Genomic DNA, 19,864 nt, shown 5'->3' on the forward strand with positions numbered 1-19,864 from the left:
CTGGTTGTGATAAATTAAACAAAAAAGGTTTGAATACAAATCTACTCCCCATCCACAGTGTTTTCACCTCTGTCTTTACTCACTTATTTGGGTCAGTTTTTAATGTTAAGCAGCAAAAGGATTTTTCATCTTTAGGAAAACTGGCAAATATATTTGGTTTGGGTTGGGGTTCATTTCCCCCCTGTTTCTTATTTTAGATTATTGCCCTCCTGAGTGATAGTGTCCAATGGAACAGGAGCGTATCTCACTGGTGTTTTCTGAAAATGACAATTCCTGAAAACAACAATTCCTGTTTTCCACAGGGATAGAAGTTTACATTAGCAAAAACATTAATAAAGAATATTTCTTTTAGGGCAGCTCCAGAGCCAAATTTCCTCTTTTTGGAATAAAGTGACTCTTCTGTTACTGAAACATTCTGTCTTTTCCAGCCTATTGAGCTTTATAGAGCAAAGGGCTGAGGGAGCTGCTGGCCCACAGGAGAAAATCAGTAATTTTACAGCATCACTTTCCCACATAAGTAGCCATTTCAAACACAGCAATTTTTGTTCATAAGTTTAGAACACCTTTTCCCTGGCTTGTATGAACCAGGGTTGTACATGGAGCCACAGCTCTTGGAAAGAAGCATTTCACATCATTGCTTTTTTTAATATTTAGGCAGTTCCAAAAAAGTACATGAAGGAAAATATGAGAGGAAACAAGAAAATCAACCTGGTGTTGGGCTGATGGACACGAGGATGGCTGGGCTGCTTAAATTGAGAGAAAACTGGGAAAATGCAATGACTATTTCTGGACTGGCAGGAAGACATCCAGGAGGACAAGTCAATCAGAAAAGTTTTTATATAAAACTTCATCAAGAGAGAGGTTGGGATAGAGATGGAGCTGCCAGTGAATAAATAATTGGAATATATAGAACATTATATATAACAGGAGCAAATAAAGGGTGCAGAGAAAGAAGAAAGCAAAGACAACCCAGGGAAAATCCCAGAGACAGGAGGTTAATCAGAGATGCTCACAGAGCAGCCAGAGATTGGACAGAACTAGAAAAAGGTGGATTCACAAAACATGAGGAAATCAAAGTTTCCTTACCCAAATTATGATGGACAACACCAAAAATACCATCATTCTCTTAAGGTGAAATAGAATTTACTTCCCCACCCTTTCCTTAGCAAGGTAGGTAGAAACATCCCATGTGAGATTATATTGTGATACAAAGAACCAACCTAAACTCGGCCAAGCCTTTTAAAACAAACACATTTCTTCAGGCCTCCACAGAACAATAACTCTCAGTGATGTCAAAACAATTACAGCCCATTTCCAAAGTGCCAATACAAGGCACAGTAATTGAAAGCACCATTTTAACAACAATAATAAGGATATGAAACATGTACCCACAGTTTATAATAACACGATGTGCTCTATACCATTAACTTTTAATTAACTCCAATTTTGCCACAATTAAACTCAATTAGAGCAGAATGTCTGACATTGCAATTAGCTGTATATAAACACCCCAGTTGGTGTCACATTGAATTAATGTCTCCTGGTGGTGGCCTCTCTTTCCAAGGATAATGGATTTACCACCATCAGACCGTTAATTGGACCTGGCACCTCGTGTGCTGTGTGTGTCTCAGACAGAACACCAGATCTTTGCTTCCTGAACAACTGTGCTTGTCACAGCCACACCGATTCCAAATGCAACCAGCCAAATTCTTCACTGCACTCTGCATTCTGTAACCATTCCCATATAGAAAAGCTCTTAAAAAATTGTGCATCCCCCTTTTTTTTTTTAATACCAAATGTTACATTCAGTTTTCTCTTCAATTGCTTGTCAACAATGAAAATTATTAGTTAAAAATGCCACTACACATGTAGAAGAAGAAATCACATCTATTAGCCAGCACCATACTTAATGGAATAAATTGCTGCTTTTTAGCAGAGTTCAGTTTGAATCATCTATTTTTTCTGTCCTTTTACATGTTAAAAGTTCCATCATGGCTCATGAACAATCCTGAAATTATTAGGGCTTGGCCTAATCCATTATAGTCTCAATGGGAAGCAGTTAGGCAATGGCTAGTCTTAGTTTAATTTTGGATGCTGATGTAATTATTCAGCTCCAAAGACAGATATTAAAACACCTCCCATGAGTTCATTGCAACCTCACCCCTGCTGAGCCATGTGTGTGACACCACTTCTCATTACTCATAGAGTAAATCAACATTTATTACTCCTAAGTGCAATGGTGCCCAGCCTTAAACAGCAAATCTGTGAGACTGAGGGTGAGAGCACAAGGAAAGAAAGAAACCTGATCCTAACACCTTCAGGAAATGGTTCTTTAAATCCTATGGATTTCTAACTGTTAGAAAAAAGTTACAACCAAATTTGACTCAACAGACAGGTAAAATTCAAACACTGGCTTCGCAAGGAAAAATGAGCATTTAGTTCCCTGTATATTTAAATCTAAAAAAAATCTGTACAAAAAAAATTGCACAAAGTCCTATAAAAATACAGAAAGTTGGGTGACAATCTACCACATCTTTTAAAGAGTTAAATCTTGCACCAAGAGATCCTAAGTGTCTAACACTGAAACCAATGGGCAGTAGAGTTACATAAAGGCTGATTGGTTGTTTGTGGGTATTTTTGAAAATTATACATTTAATCTCCAAATTCTATCGAACCTCTGCTTCCTTCCCATTTGTCCTAACACCTCCATTTCATCCCTCTTCAGAATAAAGAAAAGAGATTGTGCAGAAGATGGGAAATTCTCTGTACTACTCACACATTTTGAGCTTTGAAAAGGAAAACATTCTCATTAATAAGCAGCTTTAATAAATCTAGTTTAAAATGATGCTTTATTAACTTCACACACATGTCCTGGTGTTCTCTGTGAACAGATAAGAGCGAATTGACCCGGTGGAAATGACTTTCCATAATTACATGCTTCTCCAAAGTTTGGGGATTTAGAGCAGAATGCATAATTGGTTCAAATCACACCTTTTACAGTGGCCATAAAATACTGTAATTTATGGTGCTGAATAGCAAAAATTAGGCCCAAGTAGCTCCGAGCAGCACATTTGCTTCTCAGTTAACCAAGATGATAATATCAGCAGGAGAAAGGATCCTCCAGCAGAGCTGCAGTTCAGTCAGTGCTGGTGCTGTGTGAGGAGCAGCAGATATTAAATCACTCCAACTATTTCTGTGGGGTTGGAATGTGCTCTGCATGGCCATGGGGTGAGGGGAGCAAAGTAAAGGAACTTTGCAGGGCCTGATGGGGTCTAAAATTCCTGTTCTGGGGCCATTTCCAACAACATGGGACAAGCTCACTGCCAGGTTGAGAAAGCTGGATGATGGAGATAGAATAAATCATGGAAATATGTTCAGAAAGAACTTGTACACCAAGAGGAAGGAAAGGGAAAAGGAAAAGGAAGAGGAAGAGGAAGAGGAAGAGGAAGAGGAAGAGGAAGAGGAAGAGGAAGGGGAAGGGGAAGGGGAAAGGGAAAAGGAAAAGGAAAAGGAAAAGGAAAAGGAAAAGGAAAAGGAAAAGGAAAAGGAAAAGGAAAAGGAAAAGGAAAAGGAAAAGGAAAAGGAAAAGGAAAAGGAAAAGGAAAAGGAAAAGGAAAAGGAAAAGGAAAAGGAAAAGGAAAAGGAAAAGGAAAAGGAATTTTCACTGTCATCATAGAAGCTTCTGGCCCAAATGCAAAGGTTCATGCCTGATGAATGTCCTGAGTCTGTTATATCAAAATATATATCAATAATCTGCAAATAGTAACTGCAATTTAATATACAGTGCCCATATTGTCATTTTAAATACTTTGAGCTGAACCTATTGGGAAAAAAAAATCGTTATATGTTACTGATGGCATTTGGAGGTAATTATGTTCCCTGAATCACATCATCAGTATTTTCAAAAATCAATGGAATTCCCTCTTTACGCTGAAGAACTGAAAAAAAAAAAAGAAACATCTTTTCTGTTTAGTAATTGCTAATAATCTAAGAGATTGATTTACAAACAGAAAAAAAAAGAAAAGGTTATTGAAAACAGTTTTTATTCATAATAAAAACCTGGTCTAATCCTGTAATCTGACTGTTACACTTTGAGCAAATGACTTGAATGCTAAGAGATACAATTTTGCCTTTAATTGTAATTTTAATTCAGAATTCAACTAATCAATTCACTAATCCCACTGACAGGAATTTAGGAGACAACCTGCCTTCCATATATCAGCCTGGCTAGATGAGCCAGGAATTGACATGGGAAATTATTTATATGCTTGCATCTACAAGTTCAAAGCACGTGGCAGAGGTAGTGAGCACAGCACTGATCAAAGCTCCCAGGGCAGAAATGAAATTAAATGCATACCCTCAAACACCTGCATCCCTTTAAAGCAAATCTCTAATAAATATATTGCACATATCAATTGCACACAGGCTGAACAGGAGCTGGAGATCACTATCATTGGATGACAGTACCTGGAAATTAATTGGAACTGCTAATTTTGCAATTTACACCTGGCAGAATGCAGAGTGTCTTTCAAACTGAGGCACTGTTGAGATGCTAAAGGGCACAAATGAGTTACAGTCTCCCAATTTGCAGTGCCATGTCTGTGTCCCACCAAGCTGGGGGACAAGTGATGCCTTGGGAGGGCTGAGCTAGAACAGAGGCTGGGCAGAGCTACAGAATAAAGCAGGGATTTATTCAAAGGATCTCCTCAATAGATCCACCTTGGGCAGCACAAGAGCCCAGCCAGGGCTGCACCCAAGGTGACCCAAAATGGTCCCAAAATGAACCCAAGATGAACCAAAATGGTCCCAGAATGAACCCAAGATGAACCAAAATGGCCCCAAAATGCACGAGCGCTCCCGGGGTCTCTCCCTGGGATCAGTTCTGCTCCATTTGCACCTTGCAGTTCATTGTCCCATTCCAGCTTTAGCCCAGGCAGTCCCACCCTGCTTGTTTTTCTCTCTCCAGCCCACGGTGTTTGTGCTCCTGGGCTGAGATTGGGATCATTTGTCCTTGGTGCCCAGCTGGAGCAGGAATTGTTTTGTCTCCCTGCTCTGTGCACAGAGCTCAGCATCCCCTCATGTGAACCCAGACCCACACACTAAAGCAGCACAGAGTGTGAAAAATAGAAAAGCCAAAACCAGAGGCATCACAAGTTAGTGACATGTTTGGAGAACCAGGTCTCCTGAAGCCAAAACCACCACAGGCTGTGCTTTGGCTGCGTTTGGGAACAACAATTCCACAATTCCTTCAGGTCATTGCAACTCACACTCAGCACAGCCGTGAGCATCCCAAAATTCCAACTTAGGAACACTTCAGGCCCAACAAGTACCAAAATCGCTTTGGTTTTTCGCCAGATTTCTGTTGGAAGGTCTAGATTTTTGGCTGGACAAAGATTACAACTCTTTCTGAGGGAAAATCTCCAGTTTCTGGGAATAAGAATCGCTGAGGGAAATAAGGCCCTCCTGGAGGGAGAGAACATCCCACTGGTCACAGGGAAAGTAGAAGTTCATGAGAACTGCAAAGAGAGTAAGGCATTCTGCCACAGCAAATGTCCTCTTTAGAGGGGAAAATAAAAAATACAACAAAGTTTCACAGCATTTGGGCAATATATGTTATTTTTAGAAAAATTTCTTTATCCATTTTTTTGTCCTCTCCACTTTGTTTCCTTAGCAGCAATGAAAAAAATGGAAGTTTTTTACAGGTTGTTTTAGACAACAAAAAAATTGGTAGTTTAAAACTGTCATGATTTTCCTCCCTCTCAGTAATTTCTAAATAGTAAATCTAATCCTGTTATTTTACATTATTATTACTCTATTAAATCTTCTGAATCTAACAGAAATGTGACTGTGGTACATTACTTTATTTGTTCCCATCCACAAATAAAATCTGTACTCTGTATATGAAAACAGATCACCTGTTTTATGGATACATAATGCATTTAAGAAATATGTATAATAACAGAGCCTTAAACAGATAATAGGTATTTTCAGTTCCTTACATTCAAATATCTGAATTGCCAGTATGTAAAATAAATATTAAGAATAATGTCGAGAACAGAGATTGTGAAGAATTCTGCAAAGATGAACTCTCTGCTTTGCAAATTTTAACTGCAGATGCAGGTGGAGAGCAGGGTACAGCACATCACACTTGTTAATAACAAAACTAGAAGAAATAATTTGTATTTCTCAAGGTTTTTCATGCACAGGACCATTTCAGATGGAGTTTTCTGGCTCCACACCACCTTCCCCAATATTTCTCCCCCTTTCCCACTCAGAAGCCCTCAGTCCCAACTGGACTCTGATGCTGTTTTATGTTTTAGTGTTGGACTTTAGAAGAGTTTGAAGCAGAGCATTTCCCAGCCCTGGCAGACCAAAAAAAAAAGTTTGGACAAAATGTTTTAAAGATTACAAAAACCAGGGGAAAGAATGTCCTTATGGGGTAACCTCAAAGGGCCAGGATTCCCGTGACTGTCCTTGAAACCTTCCAGTCTCACACCTGCACAAGGGGCTTTGCCAGCAGCTACTGGGAATTATTCTATTCTCCACAGAAAAAGTGCAAAACCCCTCAAAACAAAAAGTTCCACCGCGAGTCTAAACATATGGAGCTCTACATGAACTCATATCAGCAAATTATCTCTTGAAAGTTCCTAAACTAAAGTCACGTCTCCTGTTAATGAGCTACTAGAGGAGGAAAAATAAGCCAAGACACTTACATAAATGTAGCTTAATTTTAAGGAATTTGTCTAATTAAGAAATAATTAGTTATGACCTGAGTAAACAAGGATAAATACAAGCAAGGCTTTTATCATTTACATGCAAATAAAATCATGGCAAAGTAAAATTTCCATAATATTAGAAGTCTCCTCATGAGTGTTCTCTAAATATTTATAACTAAATTCCTTCAACCTCTCTCGCTCGTTTGCTCTTATGCAGTGAAATAGATCTAAAGAAAGAAAAATGTGAACACAGAAGAATTACTTGTTTCCATGAATGTTTCCATCAAAAACAGATAATAAAGGAAAAAAGAGGAATTCTCACTGCTCTGCTTGCAGTGTGCAGTGCTAAAAACTTACATTTTTATGAGTTTCATCACAGTTAGTGATTTTTCTGAACTTCCACCTATCAAGCCCTGTCCTATTCCCATTTTAAAGAATTAAATAACTGTCAAAAAGAATTCCAGAGTTCAGATGTGGATCAAAAAATCCTCCCCTAGAAACCAGGTTAGAAGGATGCACTTAGGGTTTCTGAAATCATACATTTGTGTTTGTGCAGTGACATATATTTTGGACATATTTGGAGGTATTTAGTCAAAGAATAGCAAAAAAGCAGCTGGAGCACACAGATGTGCAGCAGAGGGATGTGCAGCTATATTTTCTTAAAATGGACAAGTATATAAGTTAATCTCTTATTGCTTGCTTGGTGAATGCATCAGTCAGAACTATGTTAAAAAATCATTTTATTTCTTGCAAACACCTGTTCACCTGTGACACTGTGGGATCTCAGGATCTGAGTCCTGAAGTGCTGAGCCACCGAGACCACCCTTGGGGGGCCCGGGAGTCCTGGAATGTTCCAGAAGTGTCTGGTGGCTGGACTTTGACCCTACACGGGAGACGACACCTGTATGAAGATAAGAGGGCCTCACCGGGGTGAATGGCGAAAAGATTAGCTAATTAGAGGGTGAGACACAGGGTTTAGGATTTCTGTACAGGGGGGTTTAGAGAAGTAAGATGGAGGAATTGGGGTGTGTCCTGTCCTTCTTCTTCTTCTTCTTCTTCTTCTCCTCCATCTTCTTTGGTGATGGTGGCACTTTTGGATTGGTTATTACTGAGAGTGCACCCAGCAATGAGAATAAATGGTATTGGGGAAAAATGATAAATATTGTACACGTAACAATGGGTATAAAGATAGGTGGCGGTCCGGAGGACGGCACAGTGTGCTCATGGCTGGCTGCTGAGCAGAGCTCTGTTCGGCTGAAAGAAAATCTTTTAGATAAACAATTAATAAACATAAAAACCGAAAGAACTGAAGCCTCTTCTCGTCCTTCGATACGCGGGCTGTCCCAAGGCCACCTCGGGCCTTTCCAGGCCCCTCAAACAACCGAGATAACCGGACAACAACCCACAAAGGGTTCTAAATTCATTTCCACAGACCAAACAATGGAATGTCACTGTCACCCACCCACAGCTGCCTCACCCCGGGCTGGGATGCAGATAAATCCCTGCAGTGGATTTAAAATACAGCAGTCAAACACTTTGGAGGGCACCTGGCCAGTTGGATCCTAGACTCCAATCTTCTGTTACTTTTAAATTTCTTTTTCCAGCCCACAGTAATTTTTGTATCATTTCAATAATGGAGAACCCCATGGTCCAATGGGTTATTTTTCCTCACAATATATTGGGGACATGTTAAAAATGCTTAACAATGAACAGGCTGTGTTTGGGGTCCTGTGAAAGTGATGAATTATATAAGGACTCCTAAAGCTTGGTGTATAAAAGAACAGATACAAAAAAAATTGGATTTTGAAGATAACTGCATATTCAACTGGGCAAAGATATTTAAATTTTCTCACTTGTAGCCCAATTCCCTCTAATGATGTTACAGTAACTCACTGAGTCCACAACTGCTTGAAGCATCCTTATTTCTTAATTATACACAAATTCTTTTCACAAATTTTGCAAGAATATAGAATTAAATTAAAATTTACCTCTGCATTAAAATTAAAAATCTGGTTAGTGCTTTTGCCCCAAACACATGCAGACGCAGCTTTAAAATAATGACCCATTATCCTACAATAATTCTACTAAGATCAAGCATTAAACTCACAGTTCTGAAGCCACAGAACTAAATATTATATCAGATGTTCTATGCTCACTTTTGAGCAGACCACAATTCCAGGGCTGACAGAACTAGGTATCAGAATTAATTGAATAAACTGAATGCTAGCAATTTTCAGATAATTGTACACTTCTTCAATTAATACCCATAAATTAATGGAGGAGATACACAGACTGAAAGGTATTAAATGGAAACAAAGTTCAATTTTCCACTGAAATTTTCTTAGCATCAGATATTTACAGCCTGGACTATTTCACTAAAATTGCAGAAATGTTTAAGTCCTGTAGTAAGCAATATGAAGTCAAAGATTTCTGAAACAGAGGCTTCTAAAGGGATTTATTTATGGACAGAGCTGATCAGAATGGATAAAGCAGCACAGCTTTTGCAAAGACAGTGGAAATGTTCTGCACAAAAACCAAACAAATTTGTGCTCAGATGATGGTTGTGTGCTCCCCTTGCAACTTGATCTATAAAGGGCAGAAAACAGGTCAGGGTGTGAAAAAGGAAATCCAGAGTGCCGGGAAAGTGGAAGTGAATGACATAAAACACCAAGAAAGATTGGGAGTAAAATGTTGTGGAATGAAGTTAAAAATGCAAGGGAAAAAGAGCAAGAAGGTGGAAAATGAAAAGAAGATAGCAGGAAAGGATAAGGCAGGTAACGTGGTTTTCTTCAGGTCCTTAAAGAACAAGAGGTCAGAAAGGAGGCAGCAGCTCCTCTTGCTGTACACAGGGAATTATTGACAAAAATATCATGAATTCATTATATCAGTTAAAAAAGTAAAAACTAAAAGGAAAAAATAAACTTATCACAGACCACACCTGTTTTCTTTAGAAACAGAAGCTATAGATAGTCATGGACCCACATTTCCAGATTTAGGCCATAGAAATCAAGGTCTCTGCAGCAATTAGAATATTAAGATTCTGAATTTTGAATAAATATCTAAATAAGACAGAATTGTTTCTATGTTGTGAGGAACAAGAGATGTGGAGGTTTGAGCTGCCAACAAAAATGTCTGCATTACATTGTGAAGGTTATTGATGGATGACAAAAAGCTTATTATTATATATATTATTAATATATATTAATATATATAATTAATACATAATATAATAATTATTATATATTATTAATAATTAATTATTATATATATTATTAATATATATATATTAAATTAGCAAGCAAGGCAAGACCTTCAAGACTTTGTCTTGAGCCACAGGACGGGTGCTCTGTGCCAGAATTCCCACTGCAGCATTTCTGCACTCTCTAACAAAGGATCAGGAAACTCAGAACTTGTGCAGTTTTCCAGAAAAGAAACCAATAAAAATTTCTACCTAATAAGAGATGAAAAAAGATCCTCCTTGCCATTCATAAAAACAATAATAATAATAATAATAATTTCTATTTAACCCATTGTTGGCTGTGTGTCTGGCTGGTTTAAGAAAGGTTCATGAGCAGATAAAGATTTCCTACCCAAGTAGGAAAAACACCAACCAGAAAAAAAAGAGATGTTTCCATCTTTCCCATGAGCTCCTGATTCCTTCCTTTCCTGCAGGAAAACACAAGTTCTGAGGAAAGGGTAAAATGTTTTTCTGGATGTTGTTGTTGTACCCAGAACAGTGAGGCCTCAGCAAGGTATTTTGAGGGTTATTTTAATACTAACAGGGAAAAGAAACAAATAAACCAATCACGCTAAACAGAAATGAAGCATTATGATTACTTTTAAATGCCTTAAAATGCAATTAATATATAATAACAAAACCAGCAAAGAAGTATCATGATGACTTTTAAATGTCTTGAAATGCAATTAATATATAATAACAAAAGTGGTTTCATAGATAATTAACATAATATCACAAAAATGTTATTAGTCTCCTTGTGTTTTACTGAACACATCATTATTCTTTCTGGGAGTGTTCTATTAGAAAATAATTAACAAAAAAAACCAAATCAACAAAAAAAAACAGACAAAAACCTACAAAACTTAACCACCATGCAAATAAATTTAATGTCATTTGCATCTCAATAAACTCAAATTTTCCCAAAGTTCCTGCTGCATTTCCACTCTCCCACTCCTCAATAAGAAAATACTCCTTTTTCCTGGTCTTTGGAGAGTGTGTTATTTCTAGGATGGAAATCCAAACCCACTGCCTTGACAGTTATAGGTTGTAACCAAAGCTTTGCTGATTTCTCCTTTTTCCACAATTCCTCCCTGTTTCTGCTACAAATGACACACCAGGGCTGCGGAACAGCAGGGATGGCAAAGCCAGGCAAGCAGGCAGAGCTCAGAATAAAGCAAATGCCCTCCAACAAAACCAACTGTTGACTTTTGCAGGCTTTCCCCAGAAATCAAACGAGGATGTTACTGCATTCTGAAAGGAATCACAGCTCCCTGCTGATTTCTCATAACATTAGGAGGTATTGATTTACATACAGTATTTATTGAACAGAATATTGCCAGTAAAAATGAACAAGATATGATAAATTACAGAGCTCATATAGAATATTTTCTTCCCCCGAGACAAAATAAGTAACAATGACATGAATTTTAGCTTCACTTCTTGTCAGGTTTTCTCTTTATGCCATAAACCAACTTTGGGAGAGAAATATTTCCAGTAGCTGGAAATCCCATTTCCATCCTAGCTGCACAAGCAATTCTTTAAATCACAGTTTTAAGAAATGTGGCTCCACTTAAAATTTATGTGCTCAAATATTTGATTTATGCCCGCGGTTCTGGTGATGACCTTGGCTCTGACCTTGTAAACAATCAATGCCAGAAAGTTTCCCACTGACTCAGGAGTCTGCCCATATGGGTCTCACTGAAGGATCCAGGATTTTGCTTCTGCTAGGTTTGTTTCTGCCTCCAGGTTATTTTTTGTTTTGGTCCTTTCTGAATTTACCTGAAGCCCCAACATGTGAGCACATTGATGAATATAAAATAAAAACTCAGCAATATGAAGGAAAAAGCATTTATCTCCCGCACAGCCTACATATAACATGCAAAACAGGCTACAGAGGTCTTTTCCCCTGACAGAATTTTCATCTGTATTTCAGTTGATCTGACTGCAGCTCATTTATATAAATAATTCTCTATCTGATTAATAATTATATTTTATACTTCCACAAGAACTCTTTTTTTTCTTTTTACAGTAAAATTTTCTTTCATTTCCCTTTGCTAAATAGTCAGAATTCCTCCCCGAAACTTTGAACTCTGCCATTACTCCATGATTTTTTGATGTAATTTGAAATCACTGGTATTTTAACAGGCTTGATCTGTGTATTAATGATTCTTTAATTAAATCAAGCACATTTTACTGCAATTTACATCTCTACAAGACCAAACTTCTTGCCATGAAAGACTGAGTGCCTTCCTTGTTTTGGGATATTAGTAGGAGATGACTGGGGTCTGACATTTCCCATCAGCTGGTTCCAGCTCAGAACAGAGCAGATCAGTTCCACTCCAGACAAATCTGCCTGTGCAGATAACCAGGATTAAATGCATTTTTACATTTTTATTGAAGTTAGAAGCAAATGTATGATTTTCCTTTTGAAAGCGCAGCATGTTTCTGTGTCCATAGATCTCCAGCCAGCATCAGCAGAGATTCAGCATCAGGGGATGATAAATCATCCCAAAAAGGATGTGGCTGCACTAAAATGAACTTACACAGACGAGAAATTCCTTCTCCTGCACAGATAAATTACAGCCATTCACTCCCAGGCTTTTGCTACAGCAACACTTCCCTTATCTGCAAAAATGCATTAAAGCACTCACAAATCTTTCCCACAAAATGCTCCTCAGCACCTGACCAAGCTGGTTTTCCTCATCATTGTGAAGCATTTCCATTGTTTGTTGCTTATTAAACGGGGAAATTGAGCCCATTAGGGCAGCAGCCTCACCCTCAACTGGGACTCAGTCCCTGAGTGAGGCAGCTCCCAGCACAGAGCTGCTGGTGGGTCTGGAATCTTCACCCTGCTCTCAGCCTACATGCCAGCCAACAGAGAGAAACAATTCTTCACAGAACTGCACACTCCCACTTTGCTTTCCAGCCCTGTTAACATAAGTTTTCTAAATATCTCAGTCTGTCACTACCAGTTGCAAGGCATCCTTTCACTGAAGTGTCATCTGCCATTATGAAAAAAGCTGAGGGCTGATTTCACACCTCTGATTGTCAAGGATTTTTTTAAAAAGCAAATAAAGCTCTTTACTTAAAAAATAATTAAAACTAACTCTTCATTAGCAGTTCAAATTGCCTAGGTAAATTTGGTCACAGCTCTAATTTGCACACAGTTTTATCAAGCTGCTTCATTTCATGCTTGCAGAGGATCGCCTTCTGATTATTTCATTTCCACAGACATCTGTTGCCTTTCAACGATGGCAGCACCCTTTAAAAGCTTTAGTCCCAGCTGGAACACCCCAATGGCACTTTGCCACTGATGCTCTAGGGGCTGCAGGACAGGATTTCACTGCTGCAGCGATTCTGAGCAGTGGGAAGTGATGGGAAATGAGCTGCTGCACCTGGAGGCTCTGTCCTGCACCCAGGGAATGCCCAACCCCAAATCTCATGCATGAACAGTAAAAAAATAATGGAATATTTTTGCCAGTTCTTCTGGAGCCACCTAACTTGGAGTAAAGAACAGAGTTCTTGTAACTTGGAAACTTTTTCTCATCTTGGCAGTGGTAATCAACCTCCACAACTCTTCCTGCTTTTCTTTGCATTCTGCCTATAAATACATTACCCAGGTAAATGTGAGGTTTTAAAAATGAACCCAGGGGTTTTAAATAACAATTTTCCCCATAATCACTGGTTTTCAGACTTCTATTTTCACTGGCCCTCTGTTTGACCCTTTGTTTCCTAATTCATTGGGGTTTTATCAACACTGAGCACAAGTAGCCTTCCAGCTTGACTGCAATCCTTTTGCTGTTATCACATCTCTTTACAGAACCGCTTGATTTTTTTTTTTTTTTTTTTTTTTTTTTTTTTGCTCAAGGAAAGAACTGAAAAGTCACTAATATTTCTGCTCTGCAGGAATCAGAAAAGGCTATGGGTCTGAAGTGGACTCTGAATTTCTATAAATTATTGGCAGCTTTTGGATGGTGTGCACCTCACTGATTTGGGTTAGAAAATCCATTTGGGCTAAAAAATCCCCACCAATCTCCTTCATCTGCTTTTCCACATCTGCATTTTCCAACAGCAAATAAACTATTAATAATAAAAAATAAACTGTCATTATCTGAAATTTCTGCCTTAGTCTGATTTATTCAAATCTCGAGAGAAAACCAAATATGCTTGAGAGCATACTTATACAATGCAACACCTTTTGCTCCCACTAAATAGGGGCTCTGGGCTCCCTCTTATCTCAGCAGCCCAGAAGCAATTCCACAAGGTGCCCAGAGCCTGCTTAAGCCCCTCTTCAGAGCATCATTTAGCAGTTTTGTCAACAAGCTCCAGCAAGCCCCAAAGTAAAACCATTCCATGTAAATCCATGGGTGTACTCTGACCTGCAGAATTCCTATCAGGATGCTCTTTAACAAACCTCTCCAGGAGGAAAAGGAGTTGGTACACGATTTTCTAGCACAGTCTGGCTTTCTGGGTATAACATCACCCCCGACTCCTCCTGCTCCTCTTCACAAGCAGCTTTCACTTCAAACTGAAGCTGACTGACATTCCTTGGGCTTTAAGAACACAAACCACAAAGTGCCATAAGAAATAAACTCATAAACCAAGTGGATTAATAAGTTTATTTCAGAGGGTGAGGGTGGTGTTGTTAATACGAGCTGCCTTACATTCCTCTTGCCAATTTGAGTTCCTTTGCTAAAAACCAAATCTTAAACTCATCTGAAAACACAAATTCCACAGAAATGAGCTCCACTGAAAAGACTGCCAGGCCCTGATCCTCAGACAGATGTTTTCACTCTATTTTAAAATATTTTCTAACTTTTACTAGAAATAAAATACTTAAACCATAGAAAGAAGGGATTAGCACAAACAATGAACAAAGTTGTCTGTGTAGAGTTTGATACTCTCTAATTTAATCATGTCCTCTGGTTATGAATCCAGACAACTCCTGCAAGTTTTTCAGCATTCCTCCAGAAGAAAGAGGGCAGCAAACCCAAATTTTCAAACATTCAGTGAAAAAAAAATAAAATAACAGAATAAATATTCTTATCTACTTTAAAATATTCTGAGGAAATAAATCAGTGCTCAGGCAGAGCATCCCTTGGTGTAGCTGAATGACTCAAACAGATTTTATCTTTCCATCCTTCCCCCACCTCTGATTACACACTTGATATTCTGATGGTTTGCAAAGAACTTGTATTAATTCACAATGATCTCTTTACTTGTTTGCATTTTGCTTTGAATTTTTCCTTTCAGAACCACAGTGCTGGGCAGGGGGAAGCTCAAACAAAACCACAAAACACTTTTTTGAGAGAAATTCAAGGATATTTCAGATTAATCACCTTTCAGTGCACCAAGGAAATCAGGGAGAAAATCCTGTTGTCTTCCTGACTCCATGACACATTTTTATTGGAAAATAATGGGTTGGATTTGAAACAGAGTGATCAGGTTGAGGGTTCTCCTTCAGAAGGTTCCAACCCCATTTTGGGTGAGCTGCTGAGCAGAGTGCAGGATCACAGCTCAGGAAGCACCACAGCCTCTCGGGCTGTACAGTCACAATGCTCATTGCTCACCTGCTAGGTGACATTTTTTGTGCATAACTTACATTGCTTCAAAGAGCCTCCTGTAGGGAAATGGGTTTGTCTTAATTTAAGTGTGTCTTTTGCCAGATCAGATATGAGGGCCATTTGTGGTTTGCTACATTAAGTTGAAAAGTCTACTATGATTTTCCAGGAGAAAAAATATTCGAGGTTTATATTCAACACATTAAGGTGGAAATCCACTGATAAAATAAGAAACAGCTGGCAAATGAAGACAAGGAACAACGTTAAAAAGAGAAACTGCAATGTTTTTCTTGCAAGGAGGACGTCAGCAACTCCCATAAATCCTGTGCAAGTGCTTAGCACACATTTCACTGCAGCCCCAGATAGGAAGGAGATGTTTACGTGTTGAAAACCAGCATATGGTAAATTTTAGCAGTGCTGGTTGAGCAGTAGGACCCATCACCAAACTGGGAAACTCTCCCAGAGGAGGAAGGAAACAGCACGGGAGATAAAAATGGTGATAATTACACTGCAGGAGGTGGAAATGAGGGGTCAGGGCTGGCAGCCAGGACTGTCCCCAGGCCTGTGTCCCACAGGGGGAGGGCACCTTGAGATCCCTCTGCCAGAGATGGACACAATCCCTGTGCGGGGACACAAAAGACAGCGTGTACCAAGCACTGAGCACTTGGAATTCTGCTGCTCCTCTGGATCAGCATGGCCAGAGACGAGTTCTGTGAGTGCACATTCCCAGGGCTGGATGGAAAACATGAATTGACAGGTGCTCTATTTATTTTAGGCATTTTGGGAAAGGGCGAGGCAGTTGTTTTGTGGGTTTAGCAGATCATTTGTTGGGTATTCAATGGAGAGAAACATTCCTATTGATAAGGAAAAAGACCTTTAGTAAGATCTTTCTAGTTGATGTACATTTCCTATGTAATATTTTCATATCATCAGAATCTTCTGACGCCCACTACTAAAAATGGAGTTCAATGGTAGTTTCCATTGACCATTTGACAATAAAAAGATATAATTCTGTAGTACCATAGTGACAGCTTCCCCAAAAGATCTTCCTTTGTCCAAACAAAATTTTCTATTCACAAATCAAATGCATACACAACATTCAGACAGCATTTCTACTGAAGATAAATGACAAAAAGTCCATGCAGAAAGCAGACAAATTTCAATTACGTGAAAAACAAACACTTTTACCATTTCCAGTTCTTGACATTTCCTAGCACAGTGGCTGCAACTGAGTCTTCAATTTAACTGCAGATCTTTAAAGAGCAAATGCGCATTCAGAAAATGCACGCTATCAACAGGAGCAGAGATGTTATCTCTGAGCACTCACCTCGTAATTGGCGATCGCTTCTCGATCGAGGGTTCGGGTCACCGAGACCTCCCCGTTCATCTCATTGATTCTAAAAATTCCTTTTGGGTCTTGATCTACTCCCTTCCCAGAGAGGCGAAACTTCACTCCCTCTGTCCCTTCACTTCTGATGACCTGCATGGCAGGAAACAAGAGATGGGCCACGTTGTAAAATCTTTTAAACTCATCCTAAAACCACAAAAGTCATTTCGGTCTTTCAACTAATGTTGAGCTATGTTCCCTGCCAATAAAATGTAAAATCATAAAATATGATTTCAATCATTCACAAGACACTGTGCAATTTTTGGGTTAAACCCTGGAAAAGCTACTCATGTTCTTGGCCAGTTCCTATCTTATCTTTAGTGTTTTCAATTTCACTACTTAAAGTTTCTGTTATTCCATCACTGAATTCACTCTATGCCTAGAATTTGACATTTCATTTAATGCTATTTCTTCTTTCTAGTTAAATTGATAGAACAGCTACAAACTTGCAAAAAAAGCATTTTGTATTGATTGCCAAGATGCACTGTTATTTCACAACAACCCTTACCATACCAGAGAACTATCACACAATATTTTATTAGTCATTGTGAAGTCATTACATTCTACTTTCAGGCTGGGCTTTTTTCCCCCCCAGTTCACTTTCAAACCCTTCCTTTTCCAGGATTTTAAATCAAGGGGAAAATCTCTGCATGAAAATATCAGAATATCCTGCCCAAAATACTCCTGAATTAGCTGGAATTAGTCCACTTCCCAAATTCCTACTTATGTATACACACACATCCATAAGTGTAGGGCAACTCCTTGTTACTATCACCTTATTTTGCCATGAGAACAAAATCCCTAAAAATCCAATTTCATGGCAGCCTCCCATTAGTGACAGTAACATTTACCAACCTGCAGAGACACACAACGTCAGTTATAAGCTACACACTTTGCAAATTTGTATTTATACACCAGAATCTGAGGGATTATAAATTAATCTTGCCCTTTTAGGCTGACAATTTTGCCAAGCCATTTCTTCCCTCTGCTCTTCTGTGTTCTTTTGTTTCTAGCAGTTTCATATTGCTGATTTCCGCAGAAACATTAAGTCAAAAATTTATATTCTGGTCTGAATTACAGCTCAGGAAGAGGAAGGGAGAAAGTGGCCTTAGAACTCTGGACCTTCTCCAATTTTGAGATAATAAATATGCAGGGTGTTTAATAATGTCCCTGAGGAAATAAATGTTTGCTGCCCTGTTGCTGTGGGTTGGGCAATGCTGTTTTTTGCAGATTACTGGGCAGTGAGATTTTGATTTAACTCCATAATCATTGTTCCTTTATTTTAACTGAGAAAAAATTGCCACAAGTTATGAAATAGGAAATCAGCATTTTCACAGATAAAGTTTTGCTTTCCAAACCCTTTGGGGAAGGGAGACATTTCAAAGTAAAAACCTGTTTCACCTCTTTTTTTTCTCCCTCCTTCCAACACTCAGAAACACTAATGGCTGAAGTTTTCTTCCTGTGTGTTTTTGAGTAAGTCATGACAAAACACAGAGGCAGACAACACTGCAGGTGACAAAGGGGCAAAGTCACTTTGAGACTTCTGGTTTGGTGATGAAACTTGATCTTAATGGCTCCTACTGAAAAGCTACCTGCTGTTCAGGTCATTTTTGGACCGATTTCTGGTATTTTTTACATCAAGCCTGAAAATACAAGTTTTTCCTAGCATGAAGCTATGCTTGAGATTTTGCAATGTCATGACCATTTCTCACTTTTGTAGGGAAAAGATGAATTGATTCTTTTCTGCCCTGATGTCTGAGACTTCTTATGAGGAAAGTGCACCTTCCCCTATAAGAACAGCGGCTCGAAAGTCCTGAAATCAGCTCCAAGCCAGGACAAAATCAAACTCAAAGGTGTTTATACTACAGCCATTTCCACCAAACATCACTTGTTTATGACAAATTTAATATGCAGTATAAACACAATGCCCCGGTTGTAACAACTCACAATAAGAAAGAACAATAAATATTAGGCTCTGAAAGGGAATTTGTAAAAAAACCCCAGATATTCATATGGAAATTTTTCTCCACATTAGATAGAAAAACAAGAATAATGTAGTAGTAGTAGTAATACTAATAATAATACTAATAATACTAATAATACTAATAATACTAATACTACTACTACTACTACTACTACTACTAATAATAATAATAATAATAATAAAAAATAACGATGATAATAGTAATAGTGGTCTCTGCAAACCCAGCCAGTGGAAAAATTTCTTCTCAACATCAAATCTGACAAAGTTCTTCACCTTGAATTTGATGGAGAGACATCCCAACGTGGTGCCTGACAGGTCTGTGCTCCTTGGAGCTGGCACATCCCACATCCCATCCCAACTCCAGCTGCAAACCCTTCTTCACCACACATGGGAGGAAGAGCGACCAGAGGACAGAGGTTTTCTAAACAACTGGATGAACTCACTCAGCTTTTTGGAGCCTTCAGGGATCTGTCACATTCACAGTGCAACCCTTTGCAGAGCTTTTCCTGTTATCAGTTTATCCTTGTATCAATTCACTGCCCAGCCCCTCCAGGCTGGTTTTGTGACCCAGAGCCCAGCCCAGCTCTCTCACGGCAGCGTTTGCCCAGGAGCTGAGGGCGGCTCACAAAAAGTCATTTTCAGAAGGTTCCTTTAAAAAGCTTAATTAGCCACAAGAGGGAGCCGCGAACTGCCAGGAATGTCAGCGAGAACATTCTCAGCTCCTAATTAAGATGCTTATATAATGGTTGCATAGTTCAAAGAAAGTGCATTTCCCAGTTCACACGCAGCTCAGTACAATGAAAAGTTTAATAAAAATCAGGCTTAATTTGCCATATGGTTTGGTGCTTCAGCAAGAGCAAGGAAGAAAACAGGAGGGTTGTCTGACATCTCCTCTGGCAAGGCTGATTTGGAGCACTGGCACAAACACGGCCCTGTTCACAGGAAAATTTCCTAGCTCACAACGCATTTGCAGAACAA

General features: G+C 38.9%; 1 protein-coding gene across 2 annotated transcripts in view; it reads right to left on the bottom strand.

Moving 5' to 3' along the window:
- CDH13 (cadherin 13) overlaps positions 1-19,864 on the bottom strand; it is a 444,090-nt gene that overhangs the window by 211,996 nt on the left and 212,230 nt on the right. For both annotated transcript variants that reach the window (XM_074550802.1, XM_074550801.1), the window contains exon 5: positions 16,843-16,995. In XM_074550802.1, coding sequence (XP_074406903.1) covers positions 16,843-16,995 — 153 coding nt within the window. The remainder of the gene's footprint in view (positions 1-16,842; positions 16,996-19,864) is intronic.

The sequence above is a fragment of the Zonotrichia albicollis genome, chromosome 13 (assembly GCF_047830755.1).
Source record: "Zonotrichia albicollis isolate bZonAlb1 chromosome 13, bZonAlb1.hap1, whole genome shotgun sequence".
Lineage (NCBI taxonomy): Eukaryota > Metazoa > Chordata > Aves > Passeriformes > Passerellidae > Zonotrichia > Zonotrichia albicollis.